Source organism: Narcine bancroftii, chromosome 13 (assembly GCF_036971445.1).
Source record: "Narcine bancroftii isolate sNarBan1 chromosome 13, sNarBan1.hap1, whole genome shotgun sequence".
Classification (NCBI taxonomy): Eukaryota; Metazoa; Chordata; class Chondrichthyes; order Torpediniformes; family Narcinidae; genus Narcine; species Narcine bancroftii.
In genome coordinates, this window is record NC_091481.1 from 42961407 (window position 1) to 42981615 (window position 20209).

General features: G+C 41.7%; 1 protein-coding gene across 7 annotated transcripts in view; it reads right to left on the reverse strand.

Annotated features, from left to right (window-relative positions):
• Nucleotides 1-20209, reverse strand: part of nedd1 (NEDD1 gamma-tubulin ring complex targeting factor) — a 93272-nt gene that overhangs the window by 25077 nt on the left and 47986 nt on the right. For all 7 annotated transcript variants that reach the window (XR_011348282.1, XR_011348284.1, XM_069909683.1 and 4 more), the window contains 5 exons: nt 19679-19880; nt 15807-15990; nt 14375-14518; nt 14232-14279; nt 1532-1740 (listed from right to left, as the gene is read on the reverse strand). Coding sequence is in view for 5 of the 7 variants with exons in the window: in XM_069909683.1 (XP_069765784.1) it covers nt 1532-1740; nt 14232-14279; nt 14375-14518; nt 15807-15990; nt 19679-19880 (787 nt within the window). In the remaining 2 variants the exon portion in view is untranslated. The remainder of the gene's footprint in view (nt 1-1531; nt 1741-14231; nt 14280-14374; nt 14519-15806; nt 15991-19678; nt 19881-20209) is intronic.

The following is a 20209-nucleotide window of genomic DNA, read 5'->3' on the forward strand; positions in this document are numbered from 1 at the left end:
TTCAGGAGTCTGACAGCAGCAGTAAAGAATCTGTCCTTGAATCTGGTGATATCTAATTTCACACTCTTGAATTGCCTTCCCGATGGGAGGATGTCAATAGCGTGTAGATGGGGTAGGATTTAGTATGTTGGCAGCTTTTACAAGGTATTGGAAAGTGTAGATGAAGTCAGTGAAGAGAAGTGAGGTTTGGATGAAGGGCTGAGCTGCATTCACAATTCCCTGCAGTTTCTTGCAATCTTGGGCAGAGTTGTGCCCACACCTCATGAATGTCTAAATGTCTAACCCAGGGGTAGCCAACCTTTTAATTTAGACCTACAGCACGGTAACAGGCCATTTCGGTCCACGAGTATATACCAGGGGTGTAGGTTAATTGGGCAGTATGGACGCATGGGCTGAAATGGCCTGTTACCATGCTGTATATCTAAATTAAAAAGTTGGCCACGCCTGGTCTAACCACTCAGTGTTCCATCCTGACAGGATCCACTCTATGATGCAATTGGAGAAGTTCAGGACTGACTAGGTCATGCCAAATTTCCTTGGGTTCCTGAGGAAGTAGAGGTGTTAATGAGCCTCCTTGGTAGTTGGTCCAAGTTGGAGATACTTACACCTTGGGACTTGAAGCTGTCCACCATCTTAACCTCAATATCATTGATGAAGACAGGTGAGTGAGCTCAACTCCTCTTCCTGGTTTATTAACCTTTAATAATGAAGGAGAGGTTGCTCCTCTGACACCAAACCACTGGACTCTGCATCTCCTTTGTGTATCCTGTCTTGTCATTCTAAGATCTAGCCAAAAACAATGGGGTCATCTACAGATGTTTAGGAGTTGGAATGGTGTTGGGGTACCCAGTCATGGCCATGCAGGGAATTCTGACATTTGTTTTATAAGCAAACAAAAGCACAAATTGTATATCTGAGATAAAAATATGCTGTAAAACTTCGAAGTAGTGCAACATGAATTCATGGAACCTTAAAGACTCAATACCATCTGATGATCCACACCTTCGTCTAGTTTCCCACATTTCCAGGACTATAGCTTTTCCTTCTGGAAATTTCAGGAATGAATTTATTTCCATTTACACCCTCTCCAGATCAAATTCATGCTGGAATATCATTCCTTTCGTTCTACCCTCAACCCAATGATAGACCTTGATTTTTGACCAAGCTCCTTCTCTGCCCAATCATGCATCTTAAAAGTTGTTCATCTCAGTTCTGGCAAAAAAGCCATTATCTAAAGGGCAGTAGCGGTTAGCACAACGCTATTACAGTAACAGTAACTTGGGTTCAAATCCAGCATTGCACGCAAGCTCTTCTTAGTGTCTGCATGAGTTTCCACCCACATTCCAAGGTTGAACAGAGTTAGAAGTTAAAGGGTCACATGGGTGCATTTGGGCTACATGAGCTCATGGGCCAGAAGAGTGTGTTATTGTGCTGTATCTCCAAATTAAAATTAAATATTCAACCATTTTTTAAAAAGTTGACCACATTTCTTCCTCCACAAACACTGTTGCTGATATACACGTTGAGGTACCTGGCCAACAGACTCTTTTGAGTAGTGCCTTCCACTCGGGATTTGGCCAAGTACAGAGGTTTTCTCACAACATTGAGTCTGCTCTTTCACAGGGGATGGAGATGAAAAGCCAAGTAAGGAGCTTGAGTGCAAGTCTCCCTTTGTGCTGGAACCCATTGGATTAGTTCTTGTGGAGAACACAGTGTTCAGTTCTGGCGAAATGCCCAGACCTGCAAAGAGAAATATATTTGATCTTATTATTATTTCAATGACTTCAAAATGTGCAGCATTAGGGAATATTCTTCCCTATGTATTTCTCATTGTTTTGTACAAGAGCTATAAGTGTAAAGAATGAAAGAAATTGGGATAGTTTATTCATCTTCTTTAAAGTCACTGCACAAATGCAGCTTCCGATGAACTACATACACTTTGACTATCCTGGTTGCATATTACACTTACCCCTCACCCAATATACAGGGCCCTCCATAATGTTTCGGACCAAGACACTATTTCCCTTTGTCCATGTGCTTCACAGTTTAAATTTGTAACCAAACAATTCAAATGTGATTCAAGTGCACATTCCAGATTTTCTTCAAGGTTATTTGTCTACATTTGCGTGAAGCAAGGCTGCGTCCTCACACCAACCCTCTTTACTATCTTCTTCAGCATGATGCTGAAACAAGCCATGAAAGACTTCAACAATGAAGATGCTGCTTACATCCGGTACCGCACGGATGGCAGTCTCTTCAATCTGAGGTGCCTGCAAGCTCACACCAAGACACAAGAGCAACTTGTCCGTGAACTACTCTTTGCAGATGATGCTGCTTTAGTTGCCCATTCAGAGCCAGCTCTTCAGCGCTTGACGTCCTGTTTTGCAGAAACTGCCAAAATGTTTGGCCTGGAAGTCAGCCTGAAGAAAACTGAGGTCCTCCATCAGCCAGCTCCCCACCATGACTACCAGCCCCCCAACATCTCCATCGGGCACACAGAACTCAAAATGGTCAAGCAGTTTACCTAACTCGGCTGCACCATTTCATCAGATGCAAGGATCGACAGAGATAGACAACAGACTCGCCAAGGCAAATAGCGCCTTTGGAAGACTACACAAAAGAGCCTGGAAAAACAACCACCTGAAGAAACACACAAAGATCAGCGTGTACAGAGCCGTTGTCATACCCACGCTCCTGTTTGGCTCCGAATCATGGGTCCTCTACCGGCATCACCTACGGCTCCTAGAACGCTTCCATCAGCGCTGTCTCCGCTCCATCCTCAACATTCATTGGAATGACTTCATCACCAACATCGAAGTACTCGAGCTGGCAGAGTCCGCAAGCATCGAATCCATGCTGCTGAAGACCCAATTGTGCTGGGTGGGTCACATCTCCAGAATGGAGGACCATCGCCTTCCCAAGATCGTGTTATATGATGAGATCTCCACTGGCCACCGAGACAGAGGTGCACCAAAGAAGAGGTACAAGGACTGCCTAAAGAAATCTCTTGGTGCCTGCCACATTGACCACCGCCAGTGGGCTGATATCGCCTCCAATCATGCATCTTGGCGCCTCACAGTTCAGCGGGCAGCATCCTCCTTTGAAGAAGACTGCAGAGCCCACCTCACTGACAAAAGACAAAGGAGGAAAAACCCAACACCCAACCCCAACCAACCAATTTTCCCTTGCAACCGTGCCTGCCTGTCCCGCATCGGACTTGTCAATCACCAGCGAGCTTGCAGCAGATGTGGACATACCCCTCCATAAATCTTCGTCCGCGAAGCCAAGCCAAAGAAAGAAAAAAATAGGTTTGACCATGTAGAAATTACATACATAGTCTCCTCATTTCAGGGCACCATAATGTTTGGGGAATTTAGCTTCACAGGTGTTTGTGAGTACTCAGGTATGTTTAATTGCTTCATTGGTGCAGGTATGAGAGCTAGGCTTGCTTTTAAGCTTTTGATAACCTTTGGAGTTGCCATTTTTCTACACTCCCCAAAGCTTTTGCAAAGGCACTCAGAGCCAGACTATCTGGCTTGAACAGAGCTCCAGTATTTAAAATTAGATCTATTCTGAAGTGTTTGTAGGTGACATACACTAAAAACCCTGCTCCAATTTATCTTTTGAAACATATCTATAAACAATATAAAACACAACATAATCTGACACACTCCCATCAATGTAATGGTCAAATCAGGACCCTGTAACTATTGAGAATTTAGTGAAACTGTGCAAAAGGTTTCTCCACAATCAAACACCAAACAAAGCTTTTTCTTCTGTAGATGCAAAACTCCCTGGTGTGGTGTTACGAGCCCAGAGGACTTCAAAACCCACCAGCAACAGAAATTTACCAAGACAATGGTTACTTAAACAAAAGTTGCTTTTAATTTTCTTCCAACATAAAAACAAGATCAATATTGAACTTATTACCATTAACGTAACCCCCTTCTAATTCTTAGTGCACATGTATGTAATGTGCATGTGTTCAGGAAAGTTCTTTGTTTCACTGTCCAATCATTAATTTTTCACTTCTCCAAGGGCACTGGGATCAGGCAATTTTCATACTGTGCACAAAATGTAACATTTATGATCTTCACCACACTCTGGTGTTTTATCTTAAATTGTTACCACAAAGGAAGGTATTTATTGGTTTCAAAGACAGATATTCGCTGTTGGAGACACACACAAACTGATCTCCTTCAATCAGCCACTTCAGCATCTTGCCAAAGAAATTTGCCCCTCTTCTTCCAGGTTACCAGAGTTCTTTTTTCCCTGTTCCAGGAGAAACACACATCAACCAGCCTTCCTCTTGTGATTACAAAGGTTTAGAATAGGCTGAACTCAGAACTCAAAACCGATCTTCAAATAGGATCTTATAGCAGGAATGCAAAGCTTGCAGCCTCCAACACCAACTCTTGCTGTAAACCTGACTGTCTCCCTCTCTCTATAAATATTTTTTCCTTCTCTCTTTTTGCAAAACCACATGACCACTCTTTCAATTCTTGAACCTAGGCAGCACTGTGTTAACATGGTGATCCATTAACACCCTCTTGTAAAACTGTCACAAGTACTCTTCCATTGTCTCTGCAGTCACTGTAGACTTGTAGGTTCCACCTTAGCCATGGAGCTTGCATTTTAAAAGTCTTTTGTGAAATGTCTGTTTATGAAGTGTATCTAAACTAAACCTCCCACAATCCAGTCCTTTTTAAGATATTTTTAAATCATAATTTTATTAACCCAATCCGTAACTGGTACCATTTTTTGCCATCACGACGTTCCAAAATATTATCGAGTACTTTCTCGACATATCCTTTGAATATCACATCAGTCACTCATTTGGTGTCGACTGAATGAAAGGAAGAATTTTTCTTGACTCAGTGCACATTGCTCGATAACACGTCGATTATCAGACATGCATATTTCCATTTTCTTCAAAAGTAATCCAGTGAAATAATGATCATTAACCAGCTTGGCAGATTTTGACACCAATTCCAAGAACTGCTGCTCTTCCTTTGAAGGTTCTTGGTCGTCCCTAATGCACTCAGGAAAATCATTCTTGAATGCCTCCCCCGCAGCCCATCAGGTTTAATAATCGATATCTTGTTGACACTTAGAGCCGACTACTTTTGAGCCTCTTTTTCTCATGATTCATAAATTATCCAAGCATAGTTTTGACAGTGTAAGGTCCATCTCCCACACTCCTTATCTAGTGATTCCAGAGCCATCTGAACCAATAAGCAACTCAATCTCAGAGTTGATTTCATGTAAACGAACATTTTTCAAATGCGTCCATGGTTCAACGTCATTTTGATGGGAGACGTTTCCTTTATGCACAGGCATACACCTTCTGAGTGTATACGCCTGAAAGTTCACAAAAAAAAAAATCGCTACTATCCAGTCATCTCTTGGCCCAAAACAATGTTGCTTTCAATGTGTTTAACTTGACCTATAGTTCTCAATAGAAATTTGTCCCTCTTCCTTGAACATGAAGCTTATTCATTAGCCCCACAGTGCAAAATGACACAGTGCTTCCTGGGTCAAGAAATGAGTAAGGATTCACTATAGCACTTCCTTTCTTGGTTTTGATCTGCACAGGTGTTATCAAAAGGTTGCAGTTATTTTCACAGGGGCCCCAGTAAGACCATTTGTCAATTCTGAGGTCTCAGCACGGTTTTCATCTGCTTCTTTTCTTCTTGTTTGTTCCTTTTCCATATTCTTTTTTTCCTGAAAGATATGGAGCATTTTGGGATGCTTTTGACTACATATGGTGTAGCTGAGTCACTTTTTGCAGATCTGTCCTTTGTACAGACATTTTCCTTGATAAAAGTAATTTTCTCACTATGCGTCTTTACCAACTATTCCAAATCATTACAGAACAAACATTTCTTCACAACAGTCAAACTTTCATTTTCTCTCATTTCTTTATCCACCACTGCAAATGTGCTGTTTTTAAACATTGGTTGAAGATACAATTTGGACTTGTCAACTTCTGAGTGCCTTTGATATTTCCGTACACTGGATGTGTGATAACGTCCACTTGCCCTTCAGTGAATTTCACCAAATCCTTAAAAGTAGCCGTTTCATCATTTTTTCTGGTTTTTAACAACTTGACTTCTCCATAGTTCTTTCATCCAGAAGGATAATTTATTTATAATGATTAACATATTATTAGGTATGTCAAGCTCTTGAAGATGGCCAATCTCCATCATGACATTACAACATCCTCTTAGAAAGAGGGCGTAAGGATCTTTGTATCATCTGTTCTTATTGATAACCATGAAAAATCTTTCTGTACATCAGCTGTAGAAATTTTATACTTGTTGCCAGAATGCTTCTTCAGTAACAACTTGGCCTGTTTAAATCCTTCATTTGGGGCCATACGTTGGCAACTCTTAACAAGATTTTGTGGCTGTCCACTCGTGAACTGCTGCAAATAATATAAATAATCCTCTGAGTTTTGACACCTAATTTCAATACTGCATTCAAACATTTTCATAAACATGTGAAATTCAAAAACTGGAATCTTTCTCTTGGGCAGAGAAGAGAGAGTCTGTAACTGAATAAACGATGCAGCTATTTCATTTCGTCTTGTCATGCCTATGTACAAGTTACTTGGTTCACCCAGATTTATAATACCAAGCACACATTGTTTGCAGCTCTGGCTCAGCATCGTGCCTTAACCTGTCTAGCTCAGGACCAAGCATGTCTTGTGACCGTAACACAGGTTCAGCTTTGGTATTCAATATTTTCTTTCTGTTGTCCTTCCTCAAAGTGTGACGCTTTAGATAATTTACCTCAAGCACCAGATACCTGAGCTTCCTATTGCCTTCAACCTGACCTGATGAACAGCAAATTCTATGAGCAGATCCAGCAGCTCCTGCTGCCTCTTTGACTGCTCCTCCTGCTTGTCAAAGGCATTTCTTTCTTGAAGCAATTGCTGCTCTTTTTGCCTCTTTAACTGGTGCTTCTGCTCTTCTAAATCATTTATTTAGAAGGAATTATTTTTGCTTCAAAAGCTGCCATATCAGCCTGAATCTTTACATATGTAGGTACAGAACTTGAAACACTGGAGCCTGATCTTGAACTTCTCCTGCTTCCAGCATTTGACACCCTGCCCTTAGGTCCTATTAGGTCATGTCAGATGTTGCCTTGATATGACCGTCTCCGTTGCCCATCCTTCTCACCACCATCTTGTGACACAGCTTCAGTCATTTCCTGGTGGCTGATTGTATTAATGTTTCTTTTTGCAGTAATTCTGTGGGATCTGTGCCCCCAGCAGCTGAAACCTGCTTTTCTATTTATTCACTCATTCTTGCTTCGGAGTTGCTTTGTTTCCACTTATCTCTAATTGCCGCCTTTGCAATTCCTCTAAGTTCCATTTTCATCTTCTCAACACATAGGTGCAGCAACTTCAGCGGCAGCTGCCATCTTATCCATCCACTCGATCATTACACTCAGACATCAAACATGCCCAAAGGACAAGCAACAGTTACCAAACTGAGCTCTTACTTGCAATAAACACAGAAGAAATCCTTTAGTAAGGCAAACCACTTCTTCAGTGGCTTTGGTGCCGTTGTCGTTTGTGCCTCTTTCTTCGATATGCAGAGCCTGATCGATCCAGTCTGATTTCCAAATCCAATTTCCAACTTTTTATTGTCTTAAATTCAGTCCTTTATTAACTAAATAGTTGCGACCATCTTCCTTTATAACCACTTGGAGACTAGAATGTCGTTGTTTTTAATGACATGTTCAAGAAAAAGTCCATACTAAAGTTGAGTTGTTTTCCATGGTTTATTAAACCTTGCATCAATAACCACATTTTTACAACTTTGTTATATGGGACTAAAACTATGACCAAAAAATTAAACAATGCTTAAGGCAGCTTTTATTAAGGTGCCATATGTGAGGCTGCTTAATAAGATGAGAGCCCATGGAGTTACAGGGATGATATTAGATTGAATGGTGCTGGCCAAGTTCACAACTCTCTATAATTTTCACCCGTCCTTGACTGGCACCTCCATACCAGTGATGCAACTGGTTAGAATGTTCTCCAAGAGTCTTTGGTGACATACCAAATCTCCTAAAACCACTAATGAAATACAGCCGCTGGCAAGTCTTCTGTGATTGCATTGGCAGGGAGGCCCCGGCATAGATCCTCAGAGATGTTAACGCCCAGTAATGTGAACTTCTTAATCCTTTCCACTGTTGAACCCTTGTTGAAAGCTGAGCAGTAGTTGATGAAGATTAGCCAGATGTGCATATTGCTGTGTCTAGGTGATCGAGAGCAGAGCGGAGAGTCAATTAGATTGCATCTGCTGTGGAGTGATTGTGCCATTTGCCGAAGTGCAGTGGGTCCAGATTTTTAGTTGGGTAAGGTTAATTCTGGCCATGACCAACATCTCAGGGGGGGGGGGGAAACGCATGGTTAGTGTAGCAGTTAGTGCAATCTTGTTACAGCACCAGCGATTGGGGACAGGGTTTGAATCCTGCGCTGTCAGTAAGGAGTTTATACGTTCTCCCTGGTTTGCTTGAAGTCCCTTCAATGGTTGAGAAAGCATGAGGATGTGTGGCCTCACGAATGCTGATTACAGAGCTTAGCCTCTCCTGTGCCAGCCTGACGTTAGCCTGGGCTGAATTTATACAGCGAGAGGGATATGGCAGTGCACGGTTATTTAGAGTTCTTTATTTATTTCCATGTGTACAATGTGCACAGTTTGTTTTGCATTACCAATAAGAGGTAATTCTGGCTTGCCCACAGGAAAAAGTATCTCAGGGTGGTATGTGATGTCATGTATGTGCTCACGACAATGAATGAGACATCTTTTCTGTGGTTTCTCCGATGCTGGGTTTGAGTTTGTAAAAGTTCTGAACAATTCCTGTCAAAGCTGCGCACAAAGAGCCACCGAATCAGCTTTGAAATGTCAGCTCAAGTTATGTGGGAGTTGCTAGAATGCACTTTGAAGAGGGGAACAATCTTGCAACCAGTGGCACTGACACAAATGCCGTCTAACTAAATGACCTTACCAAAGACCATCTCGTATCAACAGAAATTCTCCACGTTATGTCCAGAACTTAATTCTGAGGTTGCCACAACATAGCCATGAATGAGCATCACTAAAGCACCAGTGGATCTTTTTGGTTGCTTATCTAGTGGTCCGATCAGTGTGCCCACCTGCACCCAAATCAAATGAATTTCTGGAGCAAAAATACTAAAATCGGAAATCCAAAAACAACCAGGAAGCATTCGACAGAGTCAAAAAGAGTGGGGAGCAGAGACACAGCGCTCCTTCCGTGAGGTCCTATTGACGATAGACTTTAAACAGCCTGTTAATTATTGAAAATCCCGCCACTGTGGTGTCTGAGCCCAAGGCAGGCCTGTGACTGTGCTCAACAGCAGGCCACTAGGGATTGCAGACTCCAGAGGGCACCAGTAATGGCGAGGACACTCCCTACTCAGGAGCAACAGGGAGAAGACCCTATGGACTGTGACCGAGGCGGTGGATCAACGAGGGGATCTATTGCTGAAGGACACAGGCGGCGAGCCGCTGTTGGTGATTGGTGGGTAAAGAACATGCACAGGCAGTCGACTGCTGGTGACCTGAGGTCAAAGGACTCACATCAGGCTGGGGCCTGCTAATGACTGGCTCAGGAGAACTAGGTATCAGAACTGGGGTATCAAGAAGGTACTGAGGGCAAAAAAGGTTCCAAAAGGGCCCTGGGCACTGAAGGCTTCCTCACTGTGTCTGAGGTTTGCATCTGGGCTTGGGTTGCCGACGGTTTGAACTGATTGGACTCCTGCGGGAACACTGGAGGTGAATCCACGGTCACCCAGTGACTTTGAGGGGATTCTCTTCTGCTTCTCTTTGATTGTAAGGAGTGCCGGGCAATGCTAATGGCGAATCTTTGACTGCCTTAATACAGACTAAAGGAAAATTTGTGTTGTACATTTGTTTTACTACATGAAAATTTAACAGGAGGGAAATGTTCCAAGAACCTTACATCATTAGAAAATTGGAAAATACAAGTGGAAGGGGGAGAGAACAGGGTACAAACTACAGTTTTCAGGTAACAATGACTTTATTGGAGGGAAAAAAACTCAAATCTGAAGAGAAAATATAGGAAATAACTTAAGCAGACACGGATATGCCTTTCATTTTCAATGTTACTTTATCGCGCTCTCATGTCCAATTGTTGGGTTTTAAAGTAATTTTTAATTTAAATATTTTCAAATAATTTTTATAGTCCTAACCTATTTAATCTTTCCCAAAAGCTCTGCTCCACAAGTCTTGTCAGCATCCTTGTAAATTTTCTCTGATATTTGTCCTGTTGGTAGGTGACCAAAAACTGCACACAATACTCTAAATTTGGCCTCAATGTCTGATACAACTTCAACACAACATCCCAACTCCTGTACAACTTCAATGATCCGAAATCAGATTCTCCAAATTTTCTTTAAATATTTCAGATAAATGAGGATATTGGAAACAAATCAGAAATTTATCTGAATTTTTTTCAGAGCCGAACTGATCTCACAGGTTGAGAAAATAATCACCCGACATGAAATTAGAATGATTGTCCTTGTTTCAGGTAACTCCCTCTCCCCTCTCTCCATTTCTCCTTTACCTTCCCCTATTGACTGTTCTCTCCAACTCTCCCTCTCAAACTGTGTGCCTCTGTCTCACAGCTGTAAGCGGTCAGAAGAATCCCTTGTCCTGACATCATCAAGGAGAGTGGTCTCCCGGGCAGGAGCGGGGACCTTGGGCTCAGTGGCATTCCCTCCCCTCTCAGCACAGCGCTGTTCCCAACATCGTCTCCAAACCCTCCTCTCGGCATGTGCACACCTAACTCCCCTGATAATGAAAGTTGTACTGTATCTGCAATGTTACTTTTAAGGAATTATGCACCTGTATTCCCAGATCTCTTTTCTGCCACACTCACCAACCGTTTTCCATGCAATTTCTACCCTGGTTTGTCCTCCAAAAGTGCAATACCTCACATTTGTTCACATTAAGTTCTATCTGTCGCTTTGCACTTCATATTTCCAGCTGGTCCAGATCCTGTTACAAGGGTTGAGAGCCTTCCTTGCTGTCCATGACACCCATTTTAGTGTCATCTGCAAATTTGCTGATCCTATTTACCACATTCTCCTCCAGACAGTTCATAGATAACAAACAACAACGGCACCAATCCCTGAGGCAAACTAGTGTCACAGGCCTCTAGTTGGAGAGGCAATCACCCACTGCACTTTTCTGACAAAGCTCCCATGCAGGAACTTGTTAATGACCTTACCAAAGACCACGCAGACCAGCCATTCTCTTGGCTATGCCTTCTAGGACTCTCCTCAAAGATTATGGCCCCATTCCCTATGAACCAGACAAGTTTTTATTTCTTCCATACTTCTCTCCTATTGACAACACAAAAAACAAAAAAGTATTTATGTAACGCAAGATGAAAAGAGAACAAGGCTTTTTACTTTAATGTGCTGTAGCCCCCAGGGGGCCCATAGGCCCACGTTGAGAGTGACTGATTAAATAATATCCGGGTTCTCCTTCAATCAACTTTCCTGGTAATGTCCTTGAAAAAATCTAAGATTAGTTAGATATGACTTGCCATGCACAAAGCCACTTTGACTACCCTTAATCAGTCATTGATCTACCCAGGTACTGGCTCATCTGGTTTCTCAGAATACCTTCCATTAATTTAGTCACTATTGATGTCAGACTCACTGCCCAATAATTTGCCAAATTATTCTTAGAGCCTTTGTTAAACAAAAGAACAAACATAAATTGGCAGTTCACTTGTGGCTGAGGGCATTACAAACACCTCTACCAGGATGCCATCAGTCTCCATCAATATCTCGTCAGGCCCTGGAGATTTATCCCTCCTTTACTTGGCTCAGGACAAGAAGAACCTCCTCCTCCTCTGTTCAGGTTTCATGACTTTAGTGCTGTTTTGGCTCACTTCTATATGTTCAGTGTCCATCTCCCAGGTAAATACAATGCCTCAAAAGCATTAAAGATCTCCCCCTTCTCTATTGGCTCAATATATAGATGACCAATCTCATCTCCAAGGCGACTAATCGTGTCCTTTGCTATCCTTTATTTAAATCTTTAGAAGTCCTTGGATTTTCCTTTTCATGTTCTCTGCCAGAGCAATCTCTTGCTTCTTTTTAGCTCCCCTGAATTCCTCCTGAAATGTTTTCTTGCATTTCCTGTACTCAGGTACCTCGTGTTTTCCTTGCTGCCCATAATTGCTATGCAACTCCTTCTTAACTTGTTTTCAAACTCTTATGTAAGCCATAGTTCCTGATACATGCTAATCTTGTTTTTAATTCTGACAGGAACATACAAACTTTAATCTCACAATGTAACTTTTGAATGTCTCCCATTATCAATCACACCTTTACCAGAAAATAACCTGACCCAATCCATACTAACCAAAGGCTTTCTAATTCCATGAAAATTAGCCCTTCTCCAATTTAAAATATCAACCTGAGGACCTATACCATTCAGGCTTTTTACAGTATGGGAATCTGAGTCAATGCATCGAAAGTTAAAGTCAACTATAGCAATAATCTGCTATCTCTCTACAAATTTATTCCTCCAATTCCCACTGATCATTGAATAACCTAAAGTATAATCCCATTAATGTGGTCATCCCTTTTCTCATTCCTCAGTTCCACTCATGTAGCCTCAGTAGAGGCATGCTCCAGTCTGAGCACTGCTGTGAAATCTAGCCTGATTATCAATGCCACCCCTCCCCTTTCACCCTCCTCCCAATTCTATTACGTCTAAAGCAATAGTACCCCAGAATAATGAACTGCCAGTCCTACCCCCTCCTACAACGTCTCACTAATAACCACAACGTCATAATTTCACATGCTGATCCATCCTTCAAGCTCATCTGCCTTTCCTACAATACTGCTTACAGTAAATTGATTATTCCCATCATGCTCTGCCTGTCTTTGTCTGCACCTAACTCCCTGAACTCAGTTTGTAGGATGCTAGCCTTTCCACCAACATCATTGGTCCAGACATAGACCATAATAGCTGGTTGTTCATCCTCTCACTTGAGAATGCTGGGGATTCAATTTGAGACGTGACGGACCCTGGCACCTATGAGCCAACATACCATCTGACAGTCCTGATCTCATCCAAAGAACACCATTAGCTAGGATTAAATCCCACATCACTATGTTTTGTCTAATCTTCCCCCTTCTCTTTTGAGACTAATGGCCAGACTCCCTGCCAGAGATCTGATCACTGTGGCTTGTCCCTGGTATATTGTCCTGCTCAACAGTATACTTATTATTGAGGGAACAAATTTAAAAACCACAGGAGTCCCCAGTACCAATTGCCTATTTCATTTCCATCTTCTAAGAGCCATCCAGACCTCCTTCCCCATTGGTGTGACTGCCTCCCTATAACTCCCATCTTGGTCTAATCTTCTAAATGATCCAGAGTTCACCCAGCTCCAACCTTCCTCTCAGAAGCAGCGACCGGATGGATTCCTTCCCTGATTTCTCATATTCCACAAGTGGGATGTACCACTGCCCTGGCTTCCATTCCCTCTGCTCACTTCAACAACTTGGAAAAGACCTCACCCACTCTCACCTGTGCCTTTTCACTGAAGCTTTCTCTTCCCCACGTCGGGCTGCTACCATCTGCATCACTTTCTCAGCCTCTGTTTGCCGAAGACTTCAAACCCACACTCTAACACTGTGCCAATCACCTACTGATTGCTCTACTTGAGCTTCCCTTTTTATTGGCAACTGGCTCAATCTTTCTTAGTAATCTCCCACCATTTGGAGTCCTGGCTCCTATCCCCTTTAAATTCAAAGACCATTCAAGCAAAGCTGCCTCTCTCAGCAATTCCTGCCACTCATCCAGACTTTTCTTCTATCATTTCCATCCTCCCCTCACACACACGTCATATTTGCTTTCCACTTTTCCAGTTCTGATGAAGGGTCCTGAAATGAACTTGAAAACGTCAGCTGTTTTTCTCCCCTTGGATAATAACTGAGCTGCTGGGGAAATTTTCCAGCTGTCTTCAATGAAAATAAAATTTTAGCATCTGAAAAACCAATAAAGTTTTTAGCTCTCCAGGATTTCAGTGGCATCTAAAAGGACCATTGTGTACAACCTTGGACATAGTTAAAGAATTGCGTGCAACCCTATTGGTTCATTTTCTCATGCAGTGCAACTTAATTGGTTGTTCAAAGCACAACGTACCATTTCCTCTTGCTACGGAATCTTCAGTTGCCTTTAATCCTGAAATGTCTACAAAAACAAGCCACAATTCATTATGACCAATTGCTATGTTTATGAATTGATTGCACATTTTAATACGCGTTTAACAATTTAAATCAACTTACCATCTCTGACTGGTGAGAACACATCTCCAAAACTATGCCGTTCCAAACAATCAAGATTCTTCAAGTTGCCACTGTTATCTGCTCTTTTGGTATTTTCGGTCTCTTTAGAGGGGATGACATCCAAACTGGTGCTATGTGATAAACCTAGAAACATCCCATAATTGGCAAAGTAGCCTATTACCAACGTAAGCATTCAATTTTTTTGAATCTTGTTTACAAGACATCTGTTTAAAGAACATTGTTACCATAATCCCAACAAAAGATTCATTGGAATAGAAATTTATTCTCGGTTACATGAAGTAAAGAAGCAGTGTGGGATGTTCATCTTTCCTCCAGAATCCTTGGAACTGAACTTCAAATAGAACAAATTACAGGTGGTATCTATTTGTATGACGCAACTCAAATTACAATACATTTCTAATGGTCCAGAGGGAAGATATTCAGTTAAATTACTTTTCTTTTTTTTTCACACATCTAATTTCCTTTCAATGATACAGGATATCCAAAACTATTTTAATGCAAAGCTTTAGAACAGCAGCAAAATTCCTACTGCCTATTTATTGGATTGTGATGTTTTGCTATCACGATTAAATCAGTATTTATTAACGTTGAAAGTCAGGGTGAAAACAGAATCACATCTGCATCAAACTGGATTGAAGTGGCTAGTACTCCTCCCTGAAAAAAATTAAATGAAATCCCTTCCAAGGTTTTGGGATGCTTTGCTCCAAATTGTTAAGTGTGCTGAATCCAGTTTTACCAGTATGACCTCCTGGATATTCCTCCTCCTCCTCCTCCTCCTCAAGAACTCTACAGTAGCCACCCTCCTGGCAAGTATAGTTAAACACAACAGAAAGAACCGCTCAGTTAGAAATTTGCATTGAAAGTATTCCAAGCACTTCATTCCGCATCTTATGAACAAATATTGAAGATTTAGTAATGTGAATTATTGTGCACCCCCAATTGCTCATGGGAAATTAACTATGCTAGAAAAGTCAAAAGATTCACCATAGGGGAGGCATGGTTGGCACAGGAGTTAGCGCAATGCCTTTACAGTGCCAGCGATGGAGACTGGGGTTTGAATCCCGTGATATCTGTAAGGAGTTTGTACATTTCCACGTGTCTGTGTGGGTTTTCCCCGGGGAATCTGGTTTCCTCCCACCCTTCAAAATGTGCCAGGTGTAGGTTAATTGGGTGTAAACTGGGCAGCACAGACTCGTGGGCCAAAATGGCCTGTAAATTATAGACATGGATGGCAGATTACGGACTCCCCCTCCCCCATTCACAGAAATAAACCAACTTTGACCGCTTTCATAGTCACTTATTGGTACTTAGCAACAAATGGTGACCCATGCTTAACTTCACAAATTTACAACTTGCAGTAGTAGATTCCAACCAACCTGCAAACACTAGAGCTTACTTTACTCCCATTTACCTTTTCCTTCTGGGACAGCTTCAGTTCCTTTTTCTTCTGGAATAACGGGAGGTACTTTGAGCACTGGTGCAGCCAAATCATTGCTGCTGCTAGAAGCACTGTTCGCCTTTGCTGAAGCCCTCTTTGTGGTCGCTGTTGACAGAGAGGACGAAGTCCTGTTTACATAGCTTTTACTCCCATTTGACTAGAAGAAAAAAATGGCTCATTTAAAGTTGAGCAACAATCCTGCCACTTACAAGTAAAGGATTAAAACAAAGTGTTATATATATTATGGCTTTAACAGCAAAGATAACCCAAAAGTTTAGTGCAAGGTACCAGTTATTTCTATAATGATTTAACATGAAACGTGAAAAACAATCTCAGAGTTAATTTTAAAAATTTATAGATGGAGCATGGCAACAGAGACAGAAGGCACAACCATGTTTCCCCCCCTATCCCCATACACCAATTAACCAACAATACCCATGTTTTTGAAGGAGGTGGAAGCCACAGCACCCAGAGAAAACCCATGCAGACCCAGAGAGGATATACAAGCTCCTTACAAACTTTGCTGGATTCAAAACCAGGTCGATGAAGCTGTAATAGTGTTGCATTATTATTCAAGAAAGTCCACATAATCTAACATGAACAAAAATCTTTGTCATGGAATTTGGAATTCCACTGATTGTACTCAATTCCAGGGTCTCTGGTTAACCAAACAGTAGTGAGTTTGAAATTTTCTGCCCAAGGAAGCAGTAGAGGTTGTCTCATTGAACGTATTTAAGTTACAGATAGGTTTTTGAATAGGGGACCAGGTGGAGCCAAGTCCACAACCAGATCAGCCATGATTTTGTTGAATGGTTCGATGGGCCCTATGGCTGACTCGAACTCCTACTTCTTATAATCCTGAATACAAACTAGTTACCCCTTCATCTGTTCTCAAAAATAATTAATTGTTTTCAAAATATCCAAAGATCCAACCCACTGGTGTTATCTGACAAACATTTTCAGTTCTTTTTCCATGAGCGTAATTCCTTGTTAATGTGTAATGCCCATAATGTGCAGTGTTCAACCTGATAACCAAGATGTCATTCCTGAGCTTTGGTGGAACTTTGTTTATTTAATTCAATGCTTGCTTCGTCTCGAATTCCTTGGATACCATTTTATACTGACCTTGGATGCTACCGACACAAAGTGCTCATTCTCCACATAACCAACAAACTCATTTTGAGTGCTACAGTTCCCTCCCTAAAGGCATTCTGGTCAGCCAATTGGCAGATACAAATTACTATGAATAGTTAGGTTAATGGCAACAGGAATAAAAGTAAGTTCGTGTGTATGTGTGAAGAGAATAGGGTACAAAGAAATAAGGTTAGTATTGAATTTAATGGGACCATGCTCATGGGAACAGGCGTGGACTCAATGGGCAGAATGGGCTCCTTCTAATGTCATTACAAGTAGAAGATTTATCCACCCACACACCTCTAACTGCCTTGTCAATCTGCCCCAATTGTGAATATGCATCAAGGTCTTTGCTCCCATATCCCCCTCAAAAGGATATTATTTGGATCCTATTATTTCTCCATGCTTTGAAGCACATCATACTCCACTGAAAATTTTAGCTGCAATGTTTATTTATACCCACTCCACCTTTTAATGCCCTTCTGGTCAATTTCAAAACTACTATATATTTCATACATTCTCCAAATGCCTCCAGAACAGATAGATATACAAAATGTTGATGCTGTAAATGACCCTAATCTGATGCCTCATAGATGGTGGAAAGGGTGGCAGGAGAGGAGTAACCCAGGCTCTCCAGTGGCTGACCGTCATCCATGATGTACTGTAACCATGTAGAACAAACTCCCAAAACAATGTCCGATCCTATTAGGCAGAGTGCAGCAAACATATGGCTGGAGATGGAGCTGCAACTCAGGATAGAGTTTAAAGGAATTACATTTTGCCGGGGCTATTTATAATTCAGTTAGAATAAGCATAGAACAATACAGCACAGTAGAGGCCCTTTGGCCCTTGATGTTCTGGTGACCCATATATCCTGATATAAAATAACTAATTCCACCCTACCCCAAAACCCTCTATTTTTCTTTCTTCCATGTGCCTGTCTAAAAGTTTCTTAACTGCCAATGTTTCAGGCTTCACGACTATCCCAGGCATTCCAGGCACCCATAACTGTGCAAAAAAACGTACCCCTGATATTTCCCCTACACCTACCTTCCCTACCTTTGTGCATTTGTTTGCTGGTGTTTGCCATTCCTGCCCTGGGAAACGCGTGCTGGCTGACCACCCTATCTATGCCACTCATAATCTTGTAGACCTCTATTAACTCTCCTCTCATTCCAAAGAGAAATATCCCAGCCCTGCTAACCTTGCCTCATAAAACTTGTTTTCCAAACCAGGCAATATCCTGGTAAATCTCCTCTGCCCCCTCTCCATGGTTTCCTATAATGAGGTGACCAGAACTGGCACAATATTCTAAGTGTGGTCTCACCATAGATTTGTAGAGATGCAATATGATCTCAAGGACCCTCTGTTCTTCCACTCTACCTTCTGGTTTGTCCTTCCAAAACACATCACCTCACACATATCTGGATTGAAATCCATCTGCCACTTTTCTGCCCAACTCTGCATCCTGTCTATATCCTCTTATAACCAGTGACAACCTTCAGCTCCATCCACAACTCCTCCAACCTTCTGTCTTCACCCTTGAACATCTGTTCCCAATTTACTCTCGCTATTTCCTGCCTCATCCCTTTGTAATTAGCCCTTCTCCAGTGAAGCACTTTTCTATTTTGTCTGCTTTTATCCTTTTCCAGAGCTATACTGAAACTGAGGGAGTTGTGGCCACTCTCACCAAAATGCTCCCTACCAAAGGTCTGCCACCTGTCCAGATTTATTACCCAGAACTAGATCTAGTTTGGCCTCTCCTCTAGTCGGCTGGTCCACATACTGTGTCAGGAAAGCTTCTTGAACACACCTTACAAATTCAGCCCATCTACCCCTCTTGCAGTCAGGAAGTGCCAGTCAATGTTAGGGAAGTTGAAATCACCTGTAATTACAACCCTGTATTTCCAACCATTCCAAAATCTGTTTATCTGTTCCTCGGTGTCTCAAGGGCTATTTGGGGGCCTACAGACCTCTCCCAGCACGGTGATAGCTCCCTTCCTATTTACGACTTCCACCCACACTGACTCAGTGGACGTTCCCACTGCAGCACCTCCCTTTCTATAGCCATGATACTATCCCTGACCAGTAATACTACTCCTCCCCTTTTTTTTTTTTAAAACCTCCCATCTTATTCCTTTTAAAACACCTAAATCCCAGTACCTACATCAGCCCATACTTTTGCAAATATAAAACAGGAGTAAAAGCTCCACACTGGGAAAGGAAAATGACACTAGGCCAGGTCATAACAGAGCAAAATGGACTGGAAATGGTTATGCAAACGTAAATCTGTCTCAGAGCAATGGAGTCCCTGAATTTAAAAGGTGCACAGAGGTTCGATAAAGCATAAAAAGGGAAGCTTATACATTCACTGGGAGCAGAATCCCACAAAGAATGGAGGAATATGCAACATATTGGTGAGAAGTTGAAAGAAATTTCTGAAATAGACGAGAAATTAAAAAAAAAATCTGCAACTAAAATTGAAAAAAGAGACCATGCCACACAATTGACCTACACCCCCAGTCACTGCTGCTGTAACTGACTGAATTATTAAACTCTATGTTCTCCACAAGTTTATAAAACCAAATGTTATGTTTCAGTACATATTTATGTGCCTGCAATGTGTAATAATAGTTAACGTCATCTGAAAACTGGGATTTAAGACGAGATTGGTATTACATAAGACGAACTATGAAAAACCACCCACCTACCCTGATTTGTGTAGGACCATTCTGAAACTTTAAGCACCGCACAGATTTCTTGTGGGCAGTAACAACCTTTAATGGCATAGCTGTCACTCGCAAATCGTACACATAAATTTTGCCTCTGATGGATCCGACAGCCAAAGTCGCTCCATCAGTCATAAAGCCGATTGCAGTCAAAGGAGCCTCAACAGAAATGGTTCGTAATATCCTGCGCAAAGTAAAATTCAGAATGACAAGATTAGCATAAAATGTTAAATTTCAAACTCAGTTCTGTTTTCTAAATGACAAAGTGGACAACCATATAATCTTTGGAATATTCATCAGATAACTTTTCCAGCCAAGAGAAAACTTGGCATAACCCAGGTGTAGCATAACTGTCAAACTTTCTAAGTTATTCTTTAACCTGTCATAATGAATTTAAATTTGATTCTAAAGGTAAGCATGCATAATTACAAGGGCAGGTGTTAAATCAAGTTGCAAGCTAAAGCAAAATTCTCAAACCAAAAGGTACTGAACAATCATTTCAGTTCTCCACCA